The sequence below is a fragment of the Anolis carolinensis genome, chromosome 2 (assembly GCF_035594765.1).
Source record: "Anolis carolinensis isolate JA03-04 chromosome 2, rAnoCar3.1.pri, whole genome shotgun sequence".
In the NCBI taxonomy this organism is placed as follows: domain Eukaryota; kingdom Metazoa; phylum Chordata; class Lepidosauria; order Squamata; family Dactyloidae; genus Anolis; species Anolis carolinensis.
In genome coordinates, this window is record NC_085842.1 from 109,367,821 (window position 1) to 109,393,657 (window position 25,837).

General features: G+C 38.8%; 1 protein-coding gene across 4 annotated transcripts; it reads left to right on the top strand.

The window, feature by feature from the left end:
* The first annotated feature begins 8,854 nt into the window (after positions 1 to 8,854).
* Positions 8,855 to 25,047, top strand: gdf9 (growth differentiation factor 9). 4 transcript variants are annotated; one of them, XM_016991447.2, is made up of 3 exons: positions 8,855 to 9,114; positions 20,686 to 21,056; positions 22,883 to 25,047. In XM_016991447.2, exons 1-3 carry the CDS (start codon positions 9,095 to 9,097, stop codon positions 23,830 to 23,832), a joined length of 1,341 nt encoding a protein of 446 aa, XP_016846936.2. In that variant the 5' UTR covers positions 8,855 to 9,094; the 3' UTR covers positions 23,833 to 25,047. The 4 variants fall into 4 exon arrangements, with proteins under 4 accessions (XP_016846936.2, XP_003217433.2, XP_008102926.2 ...); XM_003217385.4 differs by having other exon boundaries at positions 20,719 to 21,056; XM_008104719.3 differs by having other exon boundaries at positions 20,805 to 21,056.
* The last annotated feature ends 790 nt before the right edge of the window (positions 25,048 to 25,837 follow it).

Here is a 25,837-nt window from a genome sequence, read left to right on the forward strand (position 1 = left end):
GACCTACGCCTTCAGGGGGAGTGCGACCCTGTCAAGCACAGGTTGCCACCCTATACCCTGATCAGACGTACGACTGACCTGGAGGACCTCTGTCTTGTCGGGATTAAGCTTCAGCTTATTTGCCCTCATCCAGCCCATCACAGCCACCAAGCACTGGTCCAGTACCCAAGGGGCTTCCTTGGAGTTTGGTGGAAAGGAGTAGTAGAGCTGGGTGTCATCCGCGGAGAGATGGCACCAAACTCCAAAACTCCGGATGACCTCTCCCAGCGGTTTCATGTAGATGTTAAAAAGCATGGGGGACAGAATGGAACATTGTGGGACCCCACAGGTCAAAGGCCAGGGGTCTAAGCAGGTGTCCCCCAGCTTCACCAACTGGGAACGGCCCTTCAGGAAGGACTGGGGCCAATGCAGAGCAGTACCCCCAAGGCCCATCCCGGAGAGCCGACCCAGAAGGATACCATGGTCGATGGTATCAAAAGCTGCTGAGATGTCCAAGAGAACCAGCAGGGTCACACTTCCCATATCTTCTCATGACAAGGCCAGAGGGTAATGGTATATTTATTTTTGCTTTTAGGGAAAGTTTACTTTTAATTCATGCTAGGGCTCATTTATTTATCTTTTTATCAGTCCATAGTATCTGCAGAACTCTCTTCCAGTACCACTGGAGTTGATTTCTTCACTGACCAGCTTTTACAAACATGCACAGAAATTGGATATATGATGGCTTAGTCCAGGGGTCCTCAAACCTTTTAAGTAGAGGGCCAGTTCACGGTCCCCCAGACTGTTGTGAAGCTAGACTATAATTTGAAAAAATTATGAACAAATTCCTCTGCATACTACATATCTTATTTGTAGTGCAAATGAAAATGAAAGAGCAATATAATATTTAAAATGAAGAACAATTTAACAAACAGAAATTTGCCAGGATTTCAATGGGAAGTGTGGGCTGCTTTTGTCTCATGAGATAGTCTAGTTACATAGAATTGTTGTTGTTGTGTGCCTTTAAGTTGTTTCAGACTTAAGTGGCCTCTAAGTCTAAAGTTTAGGGTGGGGGCCAGGTAAATGACCTCGAAGGGCTGCATCCAGTCCACTGGCCTTTGTTTGGGGACCCCTGGCCTAGACAATCCTAATTTTAGTACTCAATAATATATCTCTCTACACCTCAACATCTTCTCTGGTTCCTTCACAATTGCTTTTCCGAGGCCTAGTCTTCTTAAAATGTATTGGCTGCAGACTCCATTCTTCTTAATGACTGAAACAAGAAATAGAGCTTTTAAAACTATTTTTAAATGGTCTACTTTAAAGTATGTAAATAATCTGTGATCATTCTTTCTTCTCTGAATTTCCTCAATACTCTTCACTATTTTCTGCTAGTTGTATGGCGTTATCTGCATATCTTTACATTGTTGACGTTCTTTCCAACAAGTCTAAACCTGCTTTTTGTATGATGTTCTATGTACAAGAGAAACAGATGACAGATAACTATTAAGTAGAAACAGGGTGATAAAATACAGCTTTGTCTTACCCCTTTGACAATTGGAAACCATCCTGTTTCTCCATATTCTGACCTAAGGGTAGCCCATTGCTCTGTACAGAGTATACATCAGGATGCTCAAATGTTGTGGCATACTCATTTCTTCAAGAGTAATCCATAGTTCTTCGTGCTCTATATCAGTGATTCCCAACTTTTGTTCCTTCAGGGGTTTTTGACTCCCAGAAACCCTGGGCAATCAGACTGATAGGAAGCATGGGAGCTGAAATCCAAAATTTATGGAAGAACAAGCCATTGCTTTAGGGCTTGGGGTATCAATGTGCCAATATAGAAATCTAAGGGGCTACATTACTGGAAGTAGAAGCTGGAGAACAGCATTTGGCTGCCATGGTCTCAGGGACTGTTGCAAAGCTCCAGGCAACTGGAGCTTTGCAGCATTCCCTAGGCAGCTAGGGGCATTTGGACTTTTCCCTCCCCTGAAGCCTGCTTTCTATAGAGAATTTCAGTAAGTCCAGCAGCAGAAAAGGAAGTCCTCCACACTTGCCTTTCCCTGTCATAGTTCAGATTATGATGGGAAATGGTTCCTTGAGAAGAACTCAGCAGGGGCTGCATGCAAGACTAGCCCCCTTTCCTCTAAGGTGGACATAGAAGGGCAGCAAAAGGTTTCAGTTTTTTGAGTTTTTCAGGTTTCCAGAATGATGAAATTCAACTGCAGTTGCTTGTCTTCTGGTCTTGTACAAGTAAACCAAATCAACAGATCTTCCTTGCTACAATGGAAGCACTTTTAAGATGACTGGAAGAAGTCTCATTTTCCTTTGAAAAGGATGGTCCCATATCAACTTCGTCAGTACATTCATGTTTCACATTCAGTCAATGTTCCATCCCCTTTTTTGATATCAGTCAGCATGCCAATGCCTTAATCAAGAAATAGTTTTCTAAGATCTACAGACATGCTCTCAGGAACACCACAGCAAGTGAGAGTCCAAAAGTGGCAGGCTAAAACCCGGAACCTCATGCCATGACTGATACTGATTGAGAGACTCCCTCCTGGGCACACGGAAAGCTGGTTGACTTGGAAGGTGCTGAACACACTGTGCTCTGGCACCACAAGATGCAGAGCCAACCTTAAGAAATGGGGCTACAAAGTGGAATCCACGACATGCGAGTGTGGAGAAGAGCAAACCACAGGCCACCTATTACAATGCAGCCTGAGCCCTGCCACATGCACTATGGAGAACCTTCTTATAGCAATACCAGAGGCATTCCAAGTGGCCAGCTACTAGTCAAAGGACATTAGTATCATGCCAAGTTTTTAAAAACTTTGTTGGTGTTTTTAAATACATTACAACTGAATTTCACCTATACCCAGAAACTGCACTTTATTACTGGCCCATCTTATTAGTGACCTTGCAATATATTGCATATGTATAATTTATTGCCTCCAATTTTTTAACATGCCTATTGCGCCTGGCTATTGGTTATCGGTTGTTGTTGAGTTTATGCTTTTATGATTTTTATATGTTTTTATGTATTAATTCATTGTAATTGAATGTATCTTATGTTGTTGCATTTTATTGTTGCATTACTGGGCCTGGTCCCCATGTAAGCTGCCCTGAGTCCCTTCAGGGAGATGGGATGGGATATAAGAATAAAGTTGTTGTTGTTGTTGTTGTTGTTGTTGTTGTTGTTGTTACTGTACCCTCGGTTGATTTCTGACACTAAATAAAATAAAATAAATCCTGAGGTTTAGCAAAAAAAAATGTATTGTTATTGTTTACAGAATTCACTGTGATCACATTTCCCAACAAAGGTCAGATTTCCCAACAATACCAAAATATTTTGTTCTCCGAAATGGAAGAAGAAACATTTTCAATAACCCACAATTAGCATTCCAAATTTTGTCTGAGTTCTTATTCACACTGACTGACTGTACCTCGCTTCCTATGAAAATGCCTTCCTTTCATATATGAATTTCTTTGAGAACATTCTCAACACAACTGCAAAATTCAGGGAAGCAATAAGACATTCCGATAAAATGGTTGCACAATGTGGACAACACTAAAGTTTGGTGAAGCCACAGAGATGTCTTCTGGCTGCTCGCACAGTAGGAAAAGAAGTCATATGTTTTATCTCAGATATTCACAGCATTCCTTTGTATGTTTCCACTATAGTACATGCAAAGTAGCAAGTTCTGAGAACATTTTTACTACCAAACAATTATTGAATGGCTTGAGAGATTGTAATGAAATTTTGTACACATGATGTCTATCATCAGCAAAAATTAAAATTAAAAAAAACCTCTTGCTTTTTGAGATCAATGTTTCTCTATGCCTTTGCAAATTCCCTGTGAGGGCATAGTAGGGGGCCCTGGGATCCATGGACTTTATAAGTATCTCTGGTGTAAGGCATACTCATTACCTTCTGTAACTTCCCTAAGAATAAATTACTACCTTGCACAGATCTCCTAACAGTATGCCTTTACCTTATTTAAGCAAGAGAATTCCAGTGTGCCATTCCCTCTCCTGTATATACACGAAGGGAATGGGTAACTCTCCTGTGGTCTCTGGAATGTTAGGGATAGAATTACTAAAGCGACGAAAAGTGCTCTGTGCATATTTTTCACAGAAGTTTGAATTTTCCTTAGAGGAGTTTTATCGGCACTGCAAGCAGGCATTTCATAGGGCCTCCCATGAAAAGGGGTCTGTCAGCTTTTTCCTATATTCCTTGTGTATTGCATATTGCAGAACAGACACAAAAATGCAGTTATTGTAGAGGAAAGTTGTAAAGTTCCCGTCCCTGTAAAAATAAAACAGTTTTTGGAATGCAGACACGCTGGTGAAATCCAGGGGGAAATTATGACTCATATGTTTCAGTTTCTACAGAATTACAATAAATATACTGTAAGCAAGACAATTCCACATCTTACTTCAGTAAAACTACAAGAGGTCTTTCCTCTTTAGCTGCTACTCCCTGTAACAGATATCCAGATAAAACGGCTTTGGCCTCTTCTACAGTGATCATGTAATCCAGTTCAAAGCTAGGTTCACACTGCATTGGCCAGGCCAAAAATCCAAAATAAGACCTGTTTGCACCATAAGGATAGATTGTAGTTTCAAATGTAATATGTAAACACCCTTCAGATACGTACTGTATAAACTACTGTAAAACCCCACTCCTCCGAGCCCCGTTCGTCCGAGCCTCCGTGCAATCTGAGCAGGTGAACGGGGAGGGCCGCAAAGGCCCTCTCCCGTTCACCTGCTCGCTGGCGTGTGTGTTGCTAGGTAGATAGCAAGCTACCTAGCAACATGCACGGGGTGCTCGCCCCTTGGGAGGTGCCCCCTGCGTGTTGCTAGGTAGCTTGCTATCTACCTAGCAACACGTACGGCTGGCTCCTTCGCCATGCCGGGCGCCGGTGCTGCTGGGCGGGCGGATGGCCTCTCTGTTGGGACGCAGGCTGGATCCGGAGGTGCTTGCAGTGCCTCCCGATCCAGCCCGTGTCCCCACGGAGAGGCCTCTCCGCGGTCGGGATGCGGGCTGGGTCGGGAGGTGCTTGCAGCGACTCCCGATCCAGCCTGCGTCCCAACGGAGAGGAAGCCTGGTAATCCGAGTGATCCGGGTTGACCAAGCTGAGGTCCGCTGTATAACATAGATTTGGATTTCAAAGTCCAGTGATGCAGTTCAGTGAATGAACAAACCTTTATGTTGTCATATACCAGAGGCCTCTGACAACATAAAGGTTTGTTCATTCACTGAACTTCATCAGTGGACTTTGAGATCCAAATCTATGTCATATACCAGAGGCCTTTTGAGCTCCAGGTGGTGCAGTGGATTAAACTGCTGAGCTGCTGAATTTGCTGACTGGAAGGTTCGAATCCGAGGAGCGGAGTGAGCTCCCACTATTAGCTCCAGCTTCTGCCAACCTAGCAGTTTGAAAACATGCAAATATGAGTAGATCAATAAGTCTTGCTTCTGCAATAAGGTAACGGCGCTTCATGCAGTCATGCTGGCCACATGACCGTAGAGGTGTCTACAGACAATGCTGGTTCTTCAGCTTAGAAATGGAGATGAGCACCAACCCCCAGAGTCGGACACGACTAGACTTAATGTCAGGGGAAAATCTTTATCTTAACCTTACCAGAGACCTCTATACTAGGGATGGTTAAGCATAATGCTTCTTCTCGCTATCTTCTGAAAAATAATGCATTCCAACCATTCTCAGTGGAAAAGACTGGAGTTCTCAGCAGGGAATGCCAAAAACCTAACCAAACCACAAATCCCAGAATTCTAATCTGTACATTCAAGAGATGAATTGGGATTGGGGTCCAAAGAGGGCAATTGGGAATATAGAATGTAGGGATTATGCATATGGATTGGAGGGAAATATATTTATGTACTGTATTTGATACACAGTTCTGTACTTCGATATTCTTGATATAGCACAACAGTAACTGTTTTTGTGTTCTGCAAGCTGACTGATTTTTGATCACTACCATAGGAAACATCCAAATAAAGCCTAAGAATCAAGGTAACATAACTGATGTTTTACAGTGATAATATTAAGAGTGATGCTAGGGAGCCACAGTGGCGCAGTGGATTAAACCCTTGTGCGGGCTGAACTGTTGACCTGAAGACCTGAAGGTCGCCAGTTCGAATCCACAAGATGGGGTGAGCACCCATTTGTCAGCCCCAGCATTCCATGCAGCAACATGAGAGAAGCCTCCCAAAGGATGCTAACATATTTGGCCATCCCCTGGGCAATATCTTTGTAGACGGCCAATTCTCTCATACCAGAAGCGGCTTGCAGTATATTCTCAATTCGTTTCTGACACGATAAAAAAATCAAGAGTAAACAATAACAATAGGGAGTGTGATTTTCTTTGACCAACATGGTGAATGAACTGTGACCTGGAAAGGGAAACAGTGTACACTTTAGCAACCCTTATTGGAATTCTGAAATCCAAAATACTCCAAAATCCAACATTTTCTTTGCTGTGACAGTGAAACTTTTGCTTCTTGATGATCTAATGTACACAAACTATGTTTCATACCAAGTTATGAAAAATATTGTGCATAAATATACAGTTAGTCTATGTGTATAATGTGCATATGAAACTTGAATATTTTTGTGTTTATATATGGGTCCCATCTCCAAGATATCTTATTATGTACATGCCAGTATTTCAAAACAGAAAAAGGAAGGAAAATACAGAATACAGAACAAGCACTTCAGATAAGTGCTGCTCAACCTGTACTCCACCACAACAATGCCTTTCCTGTTTATTGGTGCTTTTTTACCTCTGTGTTTATCTTTAGAATTTCTTTAAAATCAAGCCATATTGTCATCTTTTATCACTCTCCAAATATTTTAAGCATTTATGAATTAGTGATTCTGATTTTAGCAGTTGTTCTGGTATTATGGAGCTCTCGGTGGTGCAGCAGATTAACCCGCTGAGCTTCTGAACATGCTGACCAAAAGGTTGGCAGTTCAAATCCAGGGAGCAGAGTGATCTACCACCATTAGCCCCGGCTTCTGCCAACCTAGCAGTTTGAAAACATGCAAGTGTGAGTAGATCAATAGGTACCGCTCTGCTGGGAAGGTAACAGCACTCCATCCAGTCATGCTGACCACATGACGTAGGAGATGTCTACAGACAACGCCGGCTCTTTGGCTTAGAAATGGCACCAACCCCCAGAGTCGGACTCGACAAGACTTAATGTCAGGGGAAAACCTTTACCTTTACCTCTGGTATTATCCTACAAAAGTTTGAATTCAGCAAAATTGCTATCTCTATAATGTAAGTATCCTTTTGGAAAGTTTTATTGATATTTTAAAAAGCCATGTAACACCTTCCAGGTTTGTGTTACATAAGTACATCAGTGATGAAAACCATTTAATGGTCCTTAGAAATACATCAGAGTTGTGCTTGAAAAAGAATGTGCCTCTAGCGTGGCCTCTGGTGGTCACAGGTAATTATAGCATGTTTTTACAGCCCCCGTGAATTGGTTGTATGCCATAATTATATTTTTTGCAATGTGCATGAGATCTGAACATTTATTTTGGATCTCCATTTTGATTATTGCAGGCTATCATATTACTTTATATTACAGTTCCAGTGTAAATGTTTTCCAACTTCCTGCATTCGGTTGTAGCTATAGTCTGAAAGCCAACACAAACAATGAGATTAGAAGAAGGAGAGTATGTGGCTGTGTAACTCATAGACACTGCTTGATTTATACCCATTCCATATTGTTGAGAGGACAGTTCTTATGTAATGGCAATCGCACAAGAGAACATTCCACACTTCCACATAACAGCTGCTCCTATGTGAGTCCTTCCAGTATGCCCTGCCTATACAGCAATCTTCCACACGAGAGGGCTTGTATCTGGCCACAAACTATTGCAAAGGCTTGGATCTTTATCCCTATATTCCTCTAATACAACCTGCTTTGCACACCACAGACATAATTTGAACTAGTGGTTGGAAAATCAAACTTGAATTTAGGCCACACTTGCTAATATTAGGCAAGTTGTTATCCTCTCACTCTAGAGTTTCAGCACCTCAAGGAACATCTAAACCAAGCACTGGTTTCTTTTAGGGATTATTGAATTCAGAAATGAGAACCAAAGATTAGAGAAGGAGATATTGCATGGAACAATGACCAGGATCAACCATTCTCCATCAGTGCAAGGTCTTGGTGTGCAAAACAAGAAAAAGTTGGCGAACTGGTTCACAACAAAACCCTACACCTGACCAGTGTACGCATAATTGAGTCTGAATTGATGTTTTATATGTTGCGTGTGTTTTATTTTATTGTATTTTATATTGTGTTCACTTTTATGTTATTTTAGGCACCTTGTGCCATTTGTAAGCCACCCCGAGTCCCTTTGGTGAGATGGTGGTGGGATATAAGAATAAAGCTATTATTGTACGCTTCATATAAGGGGGTAGGAGGTCCAATGAGGTTACAATCAAGATGTACATGTGGTTTCTCTTCTAACCTGGATATCCTATCCCACATTGAAAAAGTAATGTTCCAAAGGCCTGTGCAATGGTGAAGAAGCCTCTGAACCATGCTCTCGTGCTGCATACTCCATCACTGCTTGCTTGGTTTTCTTCAGCCCAATGCTATTCTACATCACAGTATTCGTGACTACCCCTCTGTGTAAAGTCCTGACACGAGGAGCCAATAATGTTCTTTTCTATGGTATGAAAAACAATTCCTGTTTATTTCTGAAGTTCAAAGGCAAAGAAACAATCTAATCTGTTTCTTTACTAGTCAGCTGGCAGCCCTAAAATAATGAGTCCTTGAGAAGCGGCAGGCTTACTGAAGACATAAGGAAAGTGGATCACACGTGTAACATGGAAGAGCCCATAAACACAGCTTGGCTCAGTTGTTGGGTTTTCTGGGAGGAAGCAGAAACGACGGAAGAGCAGCACGCACTTCTTCTGGCACGCAGAGGCTCCAGAACAGCAAGAGCTCTGTGAAAAGCTTTTTATTTGGACAAATCTATCGCTAGTTTAGAAAACAAAGTTTGTTTCATCCCCTAAAGATTTCTGAAGTCTTGAAAGATGGTAGGAGTAGAAACTGAATCCTTGCCAAATGGAGAACAACAGCAAACCGTGAGTATGTTATTCAAAAAGGAAATGGGAGGGTTGACCCAAGCATGGAACACCTGGAAAGAGGAGTTCAGTATGCTTTAGGGAGACGGAGAAAAGCAAAACATGGTTTATAAACATTCCTCAAGCACTGAATTGGTTATGAGGGCTTTGATGCACACAGAAACTTCAAAAAAAAATGAAACAGCGGAAAGGGTTTTTCACTTTTGGAACGAAGGCATGTTAAGGCTACGTATGGCACAGCCTAGGAGCATTTCTGGAAATATTGAAAATTCATTCATTTGGGAGATAAGTTTGCCGAGATAAAATTTTACAGATAAGTGACACAACTGAGTTATGCCAAACTAAAATCCTGGACTAAATAGAATAAAACCTTAGAAAGAAAAAAAAGGGAGTTTGTCCACATAACCAATAGAAAAAAGTGTGAAAACCAGGTACAGTGTTCCCTCACTTATCGCTGGGGTTAGGTTCCAGGACCACCTGCAATAAGTGAAGATCCACGAAGTAGGGATGCTGTATTTATTTTAATATTTATACATTATTTTAGTAGTTATATACTATTTTAAGTCTTTATCAACCAATCATGTGTTGATAAATCGCCTCCTTCTCCTCCCGTTGCCGCTTGGGCTCCTTTTCTCTCCCTTCGGCTTCTCCTTCCTCCCTTCCTTAGGCTGTAAATTGTAAATTTTTATGATTTATAATAGTCTTTTAGAGTTTATTGAAAAACCGCAAAAAGCAAATCCACGAAAAGTGAACCACGAAGTAGTGAGGGAGCACTGTATAAGCAAACCAGTGAACATAAGTAAGGGGTATGGACAGAACCATTCTAAAAACGCCCATTCAGATGGGGGAAATGAAACAATTTAAGCAAAATTGAACAGACAATAAGGAGTGTGTCAAGACCCAGGCTACGGAGCACCAATAACCATGCGCAGAGGCCAGATTCTATCTAATATCTTTATTGAAGGAATATATAAAGTCAATAAAAACAAGTGAAGAATAAAGTTCAGAAGTAGACCTTTCAGGAAAGGTCAAATATAGTCCAGAAAAGCAATGTCCAATATGTGATATTAGAGTCCAAAGTTATAATCCAATAACCGAAACACACACTTTGCCAAGCAAAGTGTGGGGAAATGACAAGGTCCTTTAGTCCAATGGAGCTTGACAACAAGGCTGGGAAACAAACTAGATTCTTGGCAAACAAGACTTGATACGAGGCAACAAGAAGCAAGAAGCGAGAACAAGGTCCGTGGCGAGGTCCGAGGAACAAGGCAGGCTTGGAACAAGAACAAGGTCCTGGAAACAAGGAACTGGAGTTGCGTAGTCCACACACGATCTCACTCCTGAAGCTGACGAATTGACTCCGCAAGGATCCCCTTGCGGTAAAACAGCTATATAGGATCTTGTTTTCCCGCCAAGGAACACTTTCCCTGGGGAACAAGAAGTGAAACCCAAACTGTGTCCAGATGCATGACTCCTTAAGATTTCCCAAGGGAAAACAGGCTTAATCAGCTAATTGTCTGGCAGCGATTCTGGCGCTTCGGCGATTCGCCTCCCGAGCGCCTCTATCTCGATTATAATTATCCCTGCGAGAGAACGGGGGAGAATTCTGCCCAGGGCTTGTTTGGCTGACTTCTTGAGGGCAAACATCCTGCAGGTGCAGGGGCTCCGATTCTGGCTGAATCGGTGGGAAACCAAAGTTTTCCTCTTCGTCTGCCACAATAGTACTAGGAACGGGACTACATGGCCCATGAGACATCACAGAGTGCACCTTTTTTCAAAAAACTGAAAGGTGGCCATGAAATGTGAAGTTATCTTGTGGGTAGACTATCACATAATAAACATGCTTTAGGAAATGCCAGAAAGGCATCAGTATTTTGCAAACATGCACTCGAGGTATAAAATACTGATATTTTAGTTAAATTATAGAGGCAATTGCAACATTAATCTTCCTGCTATCTTAAATCCATCACTGTAAGGGTCCAAAATTCTACTTAAAAAAGCAAGTAACTACCGTACACAGGCTGCAGTAACACCAGTATTTTCCTAATGCAGAGTTCTCTAGTTACTCCGACAACAGCCACGTGGGTGGGGGGAATCAACAGGAAAACAGGTGGAAATTGTTTAACTTCTTCAACCCCTCCCCCCCCCCCCCAACTATCTTTCTCTGTCTGGCGCCCCCTTGTGGCCTCCACCCGGATAATGACACATTACTCTTGTCTGTACATGAGCAATTTTGCTTATGTACAGACAAGCCAGAGGTTCAGGTCAGAATCTGTGGTTGTAGATTACTAGAACAGTATTAGGCCTTAAGGAAGTTGGTAATGAACATGCTAAAGATGCCGTTCCATTGTTTTGGGGGAATTCAGTGACATGTTTGACTAAGAGGAACATTTTAAAAACAGTAATTGACTCAAATGTGCAGTTACCAAAGAGGAAGGATTTGACTGTTTTATTATAGACTCTGAAGGAAGTGCTGCAGAGTTTACAAAAGTGGGAGCTGTGTCATTATGTAATGAAAAAAGCAGTCTGAGTAAGAAATCTGACAATGTACAGAAAACTATCACAGAAATCAGATAATGTGCAGATCAAAAGCCCTTATGCAAAGCACTGAAAAGAAGCCATTTTCCATTCCTTGTTACCAAAAACATAACATTACCAATGAAAATGTTTTGCCAAATCTACCAAAAGCAAGGTCTCTCTTCATCTATGACATAACAGGGAATTCTGCTTTTCTGGCCTGGATTTCTTAAAATCCAGATTTTCTATTTTAATTTTCTAACAAATACTTTCTATAACAATGTATAACATTTTGGACAGTTAACAACCTAAGATCTCCTCTTATTTACTACTATATTGATGCATCAGAGGGCAGCATTCTGCATGCATGCATGCAGATTAATATTTTAATATTAATGACCTTGAGATACAAATCCCAAACATTACAACATAAATGCTTCAAATACTGGAGGTTAAAACAATTAACTCAGTAAATTGCAATTATTATATTATAAACCTGCACTCCAAAAATAAAAATAAGCAAAATCTCCTTAAAAGAAAGATTTTGCATTGGATAAAACTGACAGCTTTTCTGTTAGGCAGAAAGGCATGAAATATGGAGAAAACACAAATCTAAAGATAAATTCACTCAAAATCTGATATGTTATGTCTAAATATACCGTAAGTATCTTTTTTTAAAAAAAACAACCTCTAGGGACAAATACAGTTTGGAATCATGAAGAGGTAGTGTAATCTTCTCCAAACCTGCCTGTCAACCTATCTAATTCCTCTAGTAAAGAATTAACCACACATTGAGTCACTCTCTCCTTTTGTGTTCAGTTTGCTAGCCTTCATCCAACTCATTCTAGACTTGCACAGCACCGCAGATTTAGATGTTAGAAAGAAACAAATCTAGGACTCCTCAGCATAACTCTCCTAATGATCAGTTCCAACGGTTTCATACAGATCAGGGGTCCTCAAACTTTTAAAGCCGAGGGCCGTTTCACAGGACTGTTGGGAGGCTAGACTATAGTTTAAAAAAACACAAATTCCTATGCACACTGCACATATTTTATTTGTAGTGCAAAAGAAAAAGAAAAAATCAATGTAATATTTAAAATGAAGAACAATTTTAACCAACAGAAACTTACCAGAAGAAGTGGGAAGAGTGGGCCTGCTTTTGGCTGATGAGATAGTCAAATAAATTGGGATTGTTTTTGTAGTGTACCTTCAAGTCGTTTCAAACTTTGGGATAAAACAGACTGCAAGTACCATTGGGCCAACAAAATAACCACCCTGCTTCACTGCCCATTGTTTCCAATAATCCCAGGCCAAAGAGGGCACAAAGGTATGAGGTGTCAATGGGTAGTAGGATATAATCATTTCTAGAGTCTGTTTTGTACCTATGCAAAGATATAAATAAAGCCAAATAAAATACATTTATTACATTTTGAAACTGCATATCCATCCTATCCTTCTATTTTAAAAATTATGTCCAGGGCAGCTAACAACGTCACTAAAAACAAATTAAAACATAAAAATGGTATCTCTGACCAAAACAATAAAACCATTATAATCAATTATCAATATATATAAAAACATTTTTCTGCAAGTAGGTAAAGTCTTTTTAGGAGCCAGCCTGGTGTGGTTTGAACACTGGACTATGATTCTGGAGACCAGAGTTTAAATCTCCACTTGGCCATGGAAATCCTCAGGGATTCTGAAAAAAAAATTGCTAAGAAAATCCCATTGAAAGTTTGCCTTAGGGTCACCATTAATTGGAAACAATTTGTAGGTGCACAACAAAACAAGCACAACATTCAGAAGCTTTACCCATTCAGTTAGATTATTTTGTCTATCAGTAGTAAAGGTAAAGGTTTTCCCCTGACATTAAGACTCTGGGGGTTGGCGCTCATCTCCATTTCTAAGCTGAAGAGCCAGCGTTGTCATGTGGCTCCTTGTCTATTTGTAGAAAAAGGCATTTCTTTCGTGTCAGGAGCGACTTGAGAAACTGCAAGTCACTTCTGGTGTGAGAGAATTGGCCGTCTGCAAGGACGTTGCTCAGGGGACGCCAGGATATTTTGATGTTTTTACCATCCTTGTGGGAGGCTTCTCTCATGTCCCCTCATGGCGATCTGGAGCTGACAGAGGGAGCTCATCTGCACTCTCCCCAGATTCAAACTGGCAACCTTTAGGTCAGTAACACAACCTTCAAGTCAGCAGTCCTGCCAGCACAAGGGTTTAATCCATTGCGCCACCGGGGGCTCCAATAGTAGGCAAAATGGGAAGCCTGGACTCTATCTCAGGGGTCCCCAAACTAAGGCCTGGGGGCCGGATGCAGCCCTCCAAGGTCATTGACCTGGCCCCCATCCTCAGTTTTAGACTTCGGCTTGCCCAAAGTCTGAAATGACTTGAAGGCACTCAGCAACAACAACAATCCTACTTTACTTGACTATCTCATTGGGCAGAAGCAGGCCCACACTTCCCATTGAAATCCTGATAGGTATATGTTGGTTAAAATTGTTTTTATTTTTAAATATTGTATTGTTCATTTATTTACTAATATTGTGCTATGGTAATAATATAATATATTGTGTATACATATAATATTGATAATAATAATATAATATAATATAGTACAGTAGAGTCTCACTTATCCAACATAAACAGGCTGGCAGAATGTTGGATAAGCAAATATGTTGGATAATAAGGAGGCATTAAGGAAAAGCCTGTTAAACATCAAATTAGGTTATGATTTTACAAATTAAGCACCAAGACATCATGTTATACAACAAATTTGACAGAAAAAGTAGTTCAATACACAGTAATGCTATGTAGTAATTACTGTATTTACAAATTTAGCACCAAAATATCATGATGTATTGAAAACATTGACTACAAAAATGCGTTGGATAATCCAGAACGTTGGATAAGTGAGTGTTGGATAAGAGCGACTCTACTGTACTTATTTATTTATTTATTAAAGTATTTCTTCCCCGCCCTTCTCACCCAGTAGGGGACTCAGGGCGGCTAATAATAATAATACAATGTAATAATATTGTATAATACAATAATATGAACTATATATTATATATTAAATGTAATATTACTAATAATAATATGGCATAGTGGTATTGTACAATATAGTAATATACAATGCTAATATTGTGCTATGCTAATAATATAATATATTGTATGTACATACAACTTGTAAGCTGCTCTGAGTCGCCTTCGGGGTGAGAGAGGGTGGGGTATAAATGTAGTAAATAAATAAATAAATAAATTATTGTTGTTGGGGGGTTTTTTGCACTACAAATAAGACATGTACAGTATGCATAGGAATTTGTTCGTTTTTTTCCCCAAATGATAATTCGGCCTCTCAATAATCTGAGGGACCATGAACCGGCCCTCCACTTTAAAAGTTTGAAGACCCTTGCTCTATCTGATCAGCCACCCCGCACTCACTGTGCTTTAATCAGTCAAGATGGACAAGGATCAAAATGGAGCAGAGTCAGCTCATTTCACTACAAGCATTTTGTCAGTGTTCTCAGGATCCAAAAAACTGAAATTAAATTGAAATTCCCCATTTCATGTAGTTTTCCAATACAAGGGCTACTTTATCCACCCTGCAGTATACCAGTACAGAAGTTTTGTAAAGTTTTATGCTGACCTCATTATAGCTGAATCTTTTGGCACCATGGGTTTGTGCCAGAGTATTTACAGATTAATATGCAAACCATGTTATGACCTCCTTGAGTATTGTTTCCTTTTTATTTTGGAGCTTGCACACAGTGACGAATGACACATTTTGGGAACAGCTTGTTTAGAAAGGTTACTGAAAAAAATGCTCCTGTTTCCTAGACACCATATAGCCTAATATTAAAATATTGACTTTTTTCTGGATCCTCATATTTTTAGATTTGGAATTTGATTGGCTTAGGGATTTCTCTTCCTCTGGTTATTTAATAGTGAATTCTAGGGACTCATTGGCATTTTGTATGATGTCCTTTAGTTTTGTGGATATTTCACTCCTTTTACTTTTCAGAAATTTTGTATATTTTTTGTGCTGGAGCAGAGGTTGGAAAAGTTACCTTTTTTACTACAGTACCCAGAACACCGCCCAAGAGAGCATGATAAGTAGCTATGCTGGAGAGTGGAGGGGACTGCAGCCCAAAAAAGTCAGATTTCCAATCTCTGTTCTGTGGTCTTTGCAAAGCTGTGTTTTGAGAGATTGGGCTGGGTGTCCGCTGTCTCATCCTTGGCTTAGTTTTGAGCTGCAAGCTTCATGTTGTTCTCATAATTACCCCTTGTTCTATTGTTCCTCTCATTCAGTACAGTAAAATTAATGCAAACAATTCTGTTTAAGTGTTGTTTTCACACTATCTTCAATTACACTTGCATTCTCCGCCTGGAGGTAATTTTGTTCAAAGAGTATCTTGTGGTGTAGTACTGCCTTGTTTTTGGTGATGAGAACAAACTCTTGGCTCAGGGAATCTCCCAAAAACGTGGTTATTTTGGATGCTCTTTGGGAGATTATACTGAAGAGGAAAACCAATAGGCATCCATTCTCCCGCTGATATATTTCAAAACAGGATGATACAAACAATGGAAAGTCTGATGGCACCTATGAAATAGCTGATAATGTGTTCATAAAGATTAAGAATCCCTTATCTGGAATTCTGAAATCCAAAATTGTCTACATGGGTGGATGAAATAGTGATACCTTTCCTTCCTGGTGGTTCAATGTACAGAAACTTTGTTTCATGTACAGAATTATTAAAAGTGTTAGGCATAACTTATAATAATAATAATAATAATAATAATAATAATAATAATAATAATAATAATAATAATAATAATAATTTTATTTTTATACCCCCCCCCATCTCCCCGAAGGGACTCGGGGCGGCTTACATGGGGCCAAGCCCAGTCATCAACAATATAAAAACAAGCAATAAAACAAGTCAAACAACAATAAAACAAGTCATAAAAAATCACATACAAAACATAATGATAAAATCCTGGATAAGATCCAGAGGAAACTGGGCCAAAACTTACCTTTAGGCTATGTGTATCAGGTGTATAAGAAACATAAATGAATATTGTGTTTGAACTGGGTCCCATCTCCAACATATCTCATTATATATAAATACCCAAATAGAGATGTTCTAAAATCAACAACAACAAAAATCAGAAATCTAAAACATTTCTGATACCAAGCATTTGGCATAAGAGATCTTCAATCTGTAATGACAATCTGTTGACAATCTACAGCAAGTACAATAGGATCATGCTTTGTAATTGAATAGAAACTTGAAAAGACACAGAAAATTCCATTCTGTGAAAAAACAAAATCAGACAATTGCATTTTGGGAGCAGGCCTTTTTCTGAAACAGAAACACAATTTGCAATGCTTTTCTAAATTGAGAAGTTTCATTATTACACATATGATGTTCAGAAAATCATATAATTTTGGAAAATGCATACAAACATATCAGCATGTAGGAAAGCATCTATGCCTCAACATGATATCTCTGCAGAAGTATGGTGTGCAACTCAGCTACTGTCCAGGGAGAGATTGCCGGTTACTAGCCACCCTGAACTGAGTATAGCCACAAGAAGCTGAATATGGCACAGTACTCACTCATATCCCAGGGAAGACTGAAGTACAACAAATGATGAAAAAAGAAGAAAATATGTGATTTCAAATCTATTAACAATAGCAAGATTGCTTATAGCAAGAAATTGGAAAAGGGAGATAAATATACAAATTGAAGAGTGGTATAAGGAAGCATGGAAATTGGCAATAAATGATAAGCTGACACATAAGTTAAAAGAGGGATAAGGAAACAAAGTAATTTTGATGATGTCTGGGGAAAAATTATTGAAAGAGGATTCAAAAAGAAGAATGGAAAGTTACTTCCACAAGAGAAAATGACATTTTGGACAGATAAAATACAAAAGAATTGGCTCAGGGGGAGGGGAGCATGGGGGTGAGGGATAAAAAAGAGTGAAGCAACAGTGGGTACAAAATGTTTTATGAGATGCATTATATATTGTATTGAATATTATGTGTCTGCTGTATAACAAATGTGTTCAACTACAGTAGAGTCTCACTTATCCAAGCCTCGCTTAGCCAAGTTTCTGGATAATCCAAGCCGTTTTTGTAGTCAATGTTTTCAATATACTGTGATATTTTGGTGCTAAATTCGTAAATACAGTAATTACAACATAACATTACTGCGTATTGAACTACTTTTTCTGTCAAATTTGTGGTAAAACATGATGTTTTGGTGTTTAATTTGTAAAATCATAATCTAATTTGATGTTTAATAGGCTTTTCCATAATCCCTCCTTATTATCCAAGATATTCGCTTATCCAAGCTTCTGACAGCCCGTTTAGCTTGGATAAGTGAGACTCTACTGTATTTTAAAATACTGTAAATAAAAATATATTTTAAAAAGTTCTTACCCTTTCAGAAGCCATGTTGATTCCCATTCAGCAAGCCTGGCCTTTCTTTCTGCTTGGTACAGTAGAGTCTCACTTATCCAAGATTCGCTTATCCAAGCTTCTGGATTATCCAAGCCATTTTTGTAGTCAAAGTTTTCAATATATCATGATATTTTGGTGCTAAATTTGTAAATATAGTAATTACAACATAACATTACTGCGTATTGAACTACTTTTTCTGTCAAATTTGTTGTATAACATGATGTTTTGGTGCTTAATTTGTAAAATCATAACCTAATTTAATGTTTAACAGGCTTTTCCTAAATCCCTCCTTATTATCCAAGATATTCGCTTATCCAAGCTTCTGCCGGACCGTTTAGCTTGGATAAGTGAGACTCTACTGTACTTTTGTCTTTCCACTAGTTTTCCTAGAACAGACATTAAGGCAACTAACTGATTATTTTATTTCTTCCTAGACATCGTTATAAAAAAATCAACCACTATACAGTTGTCTGGTACAAAATTGAAGTCAAAATTCACAATACATATTTTATTAGACTATGTCATCAAAGTATAACTCTTATTAGCATACCTTAGCATTGATTGTGCTGTTTTGGGCAGATGAAACATGTAATCTAGGAGACTGCATGATTCTCACAAACCAAGCAACCCATACATGCCTATCTACTTATTCATCCAAAGCAATGGATTAAGGCTCTTGCACAAGGTCTGGTGGATGACTGGCATATATATTCGGCGTTGCACTGTGTTAAATCTTTTATATATTGTATTTTAATATGTTATTTAACTATTTTAACTGTTTTATTATTTTATTGTATTATGATATACTGGTAGTGATCCTGCCAGTTGTGTAAGCCGCCCTGAGTCCCCGCGGGGAGAAGGGCGGGGTAGAAATATCGGAAATAAATAAATAAATAAATAAGCAGGAGTACAAATCAATTAAACTAAACAGTATTAAAAAGCTGCATGCCAGCCAGAAGAAAAAAGAACAAATATCAGAATAAATAAATAGTAATAAAAAAGACAACAAACAACCAAAGCATACTTGCCTACGAGTCAACACCATAAAACCACTGAATGAACAATTTCCTAATCAGGAAACCAATCCGTAGCAGTCCATAAGATATTATGGACTGGAGTTCAGAGCAATACATGTGCACCTCCACAGAACATGGCTTTTTTTTGCTCCCTGTTTTAAATAACAGCTCCTCAGATCACACACTGGGACCTCTTAAATTTATGAACCATCCAGTGCCCTATAAGATGTTAAGAGTTGCTACTGGAAATATAATATAACAGCTTGTCAAAACAGTCAGTGAACACTATGCAATTAGCCAGGTCCTGGGATTACTCCCTCTGCTTTTACCCCACCCATTGCTACACATTTAGTAGACCAATTCTGCATATTGGACTTTTGTGTAATGTTATTAAGTATTCAAGTTAAAGTAGGTTACAATAGCTAGCTGAGAGAAAAATAGTTTGCCAACTCAGTTAAGCAAAGGACTTTAATTCTAAACGTATACCTTCCTTGCATTGATGAAATATACTGGATCTGTTAGTCTAATCTATTTAAATCACATTGGATTCAATGGGTCTACTCTAGGGGGGACCAATTTTAGATTTAACCCCTTTCCCCACTTCGTTGCTTCCATTCCCCCTTCTCCAACCATCACAAACAATTTTATGTTCCCTTTCTTTTCTTTTTTTAAAAGACTCAATTACCTTTTACAAAAAGTCCCTGTCTCCTTCAATTTGCTCAGGAAAACCTCTCTGATGAGAACCTTTTGGCATTTACATTACATTTTAAGCATGCATTGAGTTTTTTAAAACTGCTTTAAATTTTTAATTAGGTCTTTGCCATTATTACAAAGATATTTATCATAATTTCTAAAATAGAAGAAATAAAAGATAATTCCTTACATTATACTATAACTGATTTTTGGTCCCACAAGATTTAATCAAGTGGCATGTTCCTCCTGCAGTCCAAATTTCAAGCAAATGTGTATTTTCAGAATCAGGCCTAACCTATCTAACATTTAAGACTGAGCCTAATTAGCTTTACTCATACAGGTAAGTGCTACTGGATTAAGGGGGATTTATTCCTAGTTCTATGTGCACAAAGTTATAATGTACAGGATTACTCCATTTTCAAAGTCAGTTAAATTAAACTGCAGAAGTAATTACATTTTAGTTAAGAAACACCTTCAGGAATAGAAGGTGGAGCCTTAGGCTTGAAACTTCTTGGTTAGTCCCAACTAGAGTAAGCTCATTGAATCCACTGTTGAATGTTGAGTCAACCCATAGGTAGACTCCATTGATTCCATGGGTCTACTCTAGTTGAGACTAACTTTAGGATGAGGTCTTATCTGGCTTAAACCTGATTGGTTAGCCAGACTAACTCCTTCAGGTGCATGTCTTTCCTTTGATGGATAATTAGAGGGGTGCAGCTCTCTTAATGACACCAGGAATTTATTTAAGAGATCAGAGCTGACTGCTTCCACTTTCTGGACTATTACCTGTCATGGGGCAGATGGTTTCTTGCCCTGACTAAACCCCATCATGAAGCTCTTGGGGAGGGTATTCTTTTGTCTCTGTTCTCTCAGGCTGCTGTTTTCTGGTGTTCTGTCTTCTCCTAGTCTTGGAGATGAAGATGACATTCAGCCATTGCTGATGTCAGAGATGGAAGCTTCCAAGGCGCCTCCAGAGTTGTTTCTTCCACCAGATGTAGAAAATGGCCGTGGTCCCCTGACTCCCCTTTTCAAGGTGTTGTCTGGCCACAGCCATCAGGCACTGGAGGACGGCACCCCAAGACCACTACCAGATGCCAGAGCCCTGAGATACATGAAGAGGCTATATAAAATGTTTGCTACCAAGGAAGGGATCCCCAAAACCAACAAAAACCACATCTATAACACAGTCCGGCTCTTCACTCCACATGCTGAATGTAAGCACCTGCCTAAAGGCCAAGTAGAAGGTAAGTGAGATATTAAGGCTTGACTTTCTTTTCTCTACCTGTATATAGCTTCTGAAACTGATTTCAAATCTACAGTAGTAGAGGCTATACCCTTTAATGAAGATTCTTTCCCCAGTGATGTCCTTAAATGGGATCTTTTTATAACATGAGGTTTTCCAGTTCTGTAACTGATCTCTAAAATGTACACAGATATTCCAAAACAAGGAATAAATGGCACCAGAATAGTCTTATACTGGTGACATTTAAGTTGACCTCTTGGACGCTACTTTTATTTGATAAAAGTTCCATAGTGATAGTTACTCATGACTATCACAACTATGATTTGATTTTCAATATGTTTATATAGAAAGATCCATTGACCAATGGATTTACTGCCATATATATCTTGATTTTTTATTTTATTATGTGATAACTATATTCTGCCACAAACTTAAGACTCCTGAGTCTTTTTGCCTTTGAGTCTAAGAAGAGAATTTAACAAATAGCTTTAGTGGCTCAACCTTATTTTATCAAGGAAAGGACAAGCCAAATGTTACTTTTCTTTAAGACCTCTCTATAGGTCTTAAAGAAATCAGATTATTAGATCAGAACCCCGTTAGTAATCCTTTTAGGATAAGTTACTATGTAGGGCAATATTATTGTAGGATTGTACTGAACTGACAAGGAAAATTTCTCAGGGATTCAACTCAGAATTGTTTGGGGCATATTTTGAAAATGATCTTAAATATTTGTTAACTAGTAAGAAAATAAGAGAACACATGCTTGTTTAATCCCAAAAGGTTTTGAGATGTTTTTTGAATTTTGGGAAATTCAAGATGGCTACCACTATAAAGATGGTCGCTTCCTTTCCTACTCACTCTGAGATGCCATTATAGTGGGGAATAGATAAATATTGATAGAAAATTATTCACATTTTTAAAGAGCTGTTTGGACAATTGTTACTTCAGTGAACAATAAACATACAGTATTAACTGTAAACATAAGCTCAACAAGAATAAAAAGGAATGTACATATATGCTTAGTTAACTTCTATGTAAAATGCAGTCTATAAAACTCAATATAATTAAAGTTGGGGGGGAAAAGAAAGGAAGAAACTCTTAAGTACATGAAATCCCCAAGTTACAAACTTGGTTTGTTCTTAAGTAGAATTTGTATGTAAGTCAGAACAGGTACATTTTGAAGTGCAATTCCAGGCGAATATATAGTAGAGTCTCACTTATCCAACACTCACTTATCCAATGTTCTGGATTATCCAATGCATTTTTGTAGTCAATGTTTTCAATACATCATGATATTTTGGTGCTAAATTCGTAAATACAGTAATTACTACCTAGCATTACTGCGTATTGAACTACTTTTTCTGTCAAATTTGTTGTATAACATGACATTTGGGTGCTTATTTGTAAAATCATAACCTAATTTGATGTTTAAAAGGCTTTTCCTTAATCCCTCCTTATTATCCAACATATTCGCTTATCCAACGTTCTGCCAGCCCGTTTATGTTGGATAAGTGAGAGACTACTGTGTATGTGTATGTATATATATATATATATATATATATATATATATATATATATATTCTGCTGGAGTTATATATAAACTTTGGATAGCATAGGGAAGGGTCTCATCCCCAAATTACAAGCATCCAACTTACAAATAACTCAGTTATGAACCAGGTGAAACCCTTCCATATATATATAAAGTCCTTTGACATTTTTTTGATACTTATTGTCATAATCTGTGTAGTTCTAAAAGATTTGCCTCTCAGATTCACAACAGTCTGCAAATATGTCCCTTTAATTGCTATTTTCCCCCCTCTTTTACAGGAGACCTTCACTCTGTGGACCTGCTCTTCAACTTGGACTGCGTTACTTCTATGGAACACTTACTCAAGTCAGTCTTACTTTATTCAATTGATAAGTCTGTTTCTAAATCTTTGGCCATCATGTGCACAGGCAATCTTATTGTGAAAGAGCACGATGTGTCCAGTCAAGTGTGTCCCAATGTTCCACATGCAATGGCTTTCAGTCTATACTTTGAGCTTAGACGCAAGTGGGTTGAGATTGATGTGACCACTTTCCTTCGACCTCTGATAGCCTCCAACAAGAGAAAGATTCACATGGCTATGAATTTCACTTGTCTGAAAAATGACCCATCCCCTGGCTTTCATCAGGATTTCTTTAATATGGTGTTGGTATCACCTTCTCTTCTACTGTATCTCAATGACACCAGTGAGCAAGCATACCATGGGAGGAACTCCCTCAAGCAAAAAAGCAACAACTCTCTGGGGCTTAAGCTGAAGAAGATTCCCTCCACAGATCCCAATGAAAAGCCAGAAAAGGACTTCCAACAAAGCAAAAGAGCACTTCGTCAGCGGAGGGATGAAGGCGGGGCTAAGAAAAACACACCAGTTCCAATATATGATTTAAGTCAGTACTACGAGCAGTTCCTCTTTCATCAAAATGAATGTGAGCTTCACAACTTCTGGCTGAGATTCAGCCAACTGAAATGGGACAGATGGATAATTGCACCCCACAAATACAATCCTCGCTATTGCAAGGGTGAATGTCCAAGGGTTGTTGGGCATCGCTACGGCTCTGCTGTCCACACCATGGTGCAGAACATCATATATGAGAAATTGGACTCCTCTGTTCCCAGGCCTTCCTGCGTTCCTGCTGAGTACAGTCCTCTGAGTGTCCTGAAGGTAGAGCCTGATAGATCAATTGTCTACAAAGAATATGAAGATATGATAGCTACAAAATGTACATGTCGGTAAAGCAAACCAGATTTATTAAAGCTTGTATTTCAGTCTATATTTCTAGAGTTATCAAAAAGTAGCCTGCTGTTAGTTGCAATGTAAGACTTATGGAATGGCATGGCAGGCATTTCCATTTCAATTTGTTTTTTGTTAGGACCTTCTAATTTGCAGAAGACTAAATGTGAGGTTGGGTGTAAGGAGGTTTCCTTGTTCTTGTTTTCAAAATGGAAGAATATTCCATTAAATGTGTAAGATTTTTGTGGGGGTGGGGGAGCACTGTATTTCTCTGGATGCAAAACAAGGAGAATAAATACCTGTCCTTTCATGGCAATTTTGTGTACTTCTTGTTTAGTATTTCCAATGTCAAAAAATATTTTTATTTAATAAATTTTTATGACAAGTGTCTAGGCACAAAGGGTTTTACTATTGCTGACCTGTCAATCACTTAATTTTTATATTTATTTTTAGTGATTGAAACTGGTTGTCTGAGACAACTGCTGCTCTTTATTATGATGACTACCAGATGTAAAGGCTATTTTAAAGCAATGGATAACCTTTTGTCAAACTCTGAAGGCTCTCATGTTACAAAAGAAAGGAAAATAGAGAATGTCCTGGTTATGTGTCTGGAGGTATGCTTTTCTGGGACATGACTAGGTAGGATGTGTTTTTAGACATTACAAAATCTCTGTGTGAGGACAATACAAAAGGCTAAAGCACTTCTGGATACGTACAGATTTGTTTATACATGTGCACGAGTGTAAAAAGTGTGTTGCAGTTTTCAACAAGCAATGCAGACATGGCCTCATGCAATCTTCATACTAAATTTAGCTTCATGCAAACTTCCACACAGAAGTGCCCTCACACAAATACTTTGTAATGTGAGAAGTGGCCCTGCATTTTAGAGAGCTTAATTGGGGAATGTATCTTGTCTTATGAACCTGTTCAGAATAGATTTGTAAAATCTTAGATTTGCCATTTAGCAATTTTTGAATGTTGTTTCTATTCTGGTTGGCTTATGAACAGGGAACATGATTTCACTACAAGCAAGTTAAAACATGAAGTTATACTCCACTGCAATATTTTGTCATACCTCTCAGTAAAAAGTGTGTTCTGCGGAGGTCAGCTAGCTTAAAGCATTTTAATATTGCCTTTCTTCTGTTGCTGAACTGAAATGCCATTTGAGTGTACACACAAATCTGAACACTTGCTAGAAATAAATGAAAAGCAGCTTCAGTTTGGTTTGGTTTTTATCTTGGTACTATCGCCAAGTAGTGTTTTAGTCATTCAATTGAACGGTGAACTTGGGTGGTTAAATGACTGCCTATTACTTTGCAGGAGAAATGCAGCCACATAAAGTTAGGTAGAACAGTACACGGGAATTCCTAGATATGCAGAAGAAAGCACAGCTGTACTGTAAATGAAGTGTTGTATCTATGTACATATAAAATTGCCACCTGGTTTGTGTAATGATGCTGATGAGAATATATTTGAATAATTGTTAGAAGCTCATATTGAACACCAAAGGCAGAGGTTCCTGCCTTTTCTTCAGGGTGTGAAAAGAAGAAAATGCGATGATGTCCAGTCACAGCATACTTAAATCCTGTATTTCACTGTCCCTCCTCTCCAATGGATAGCTCTTGCTTTCACTTCAGGAGAGCCAGGGGCAGAGTAGGGATGGGGGGAATATTTTCTAAGGAACTGTGACTCATGTGGATTTTTTCTTTTACCCCACTCCCACCTCTGCTCCTCCCCCTGGACAATACAGTTTGTACAATAAACTACAGAAATTACATTTGAAATATCAGTCTTGATCTCAATTTTTCCACTCCACTTAATATATTCTCTAAATAACCCCTAACTGGATCCCACATACTCTTAATTATTGTAACATTTTCTATTTTATCTATATTGTTCAATTTACAATTTGTTATTTCCACATTTAACATATTATATCAATTTGTCAGTGTCCTCTTTGCTTTATTTTTCTAACCCTCACTAATACAATTTGCACGCACACTATTAA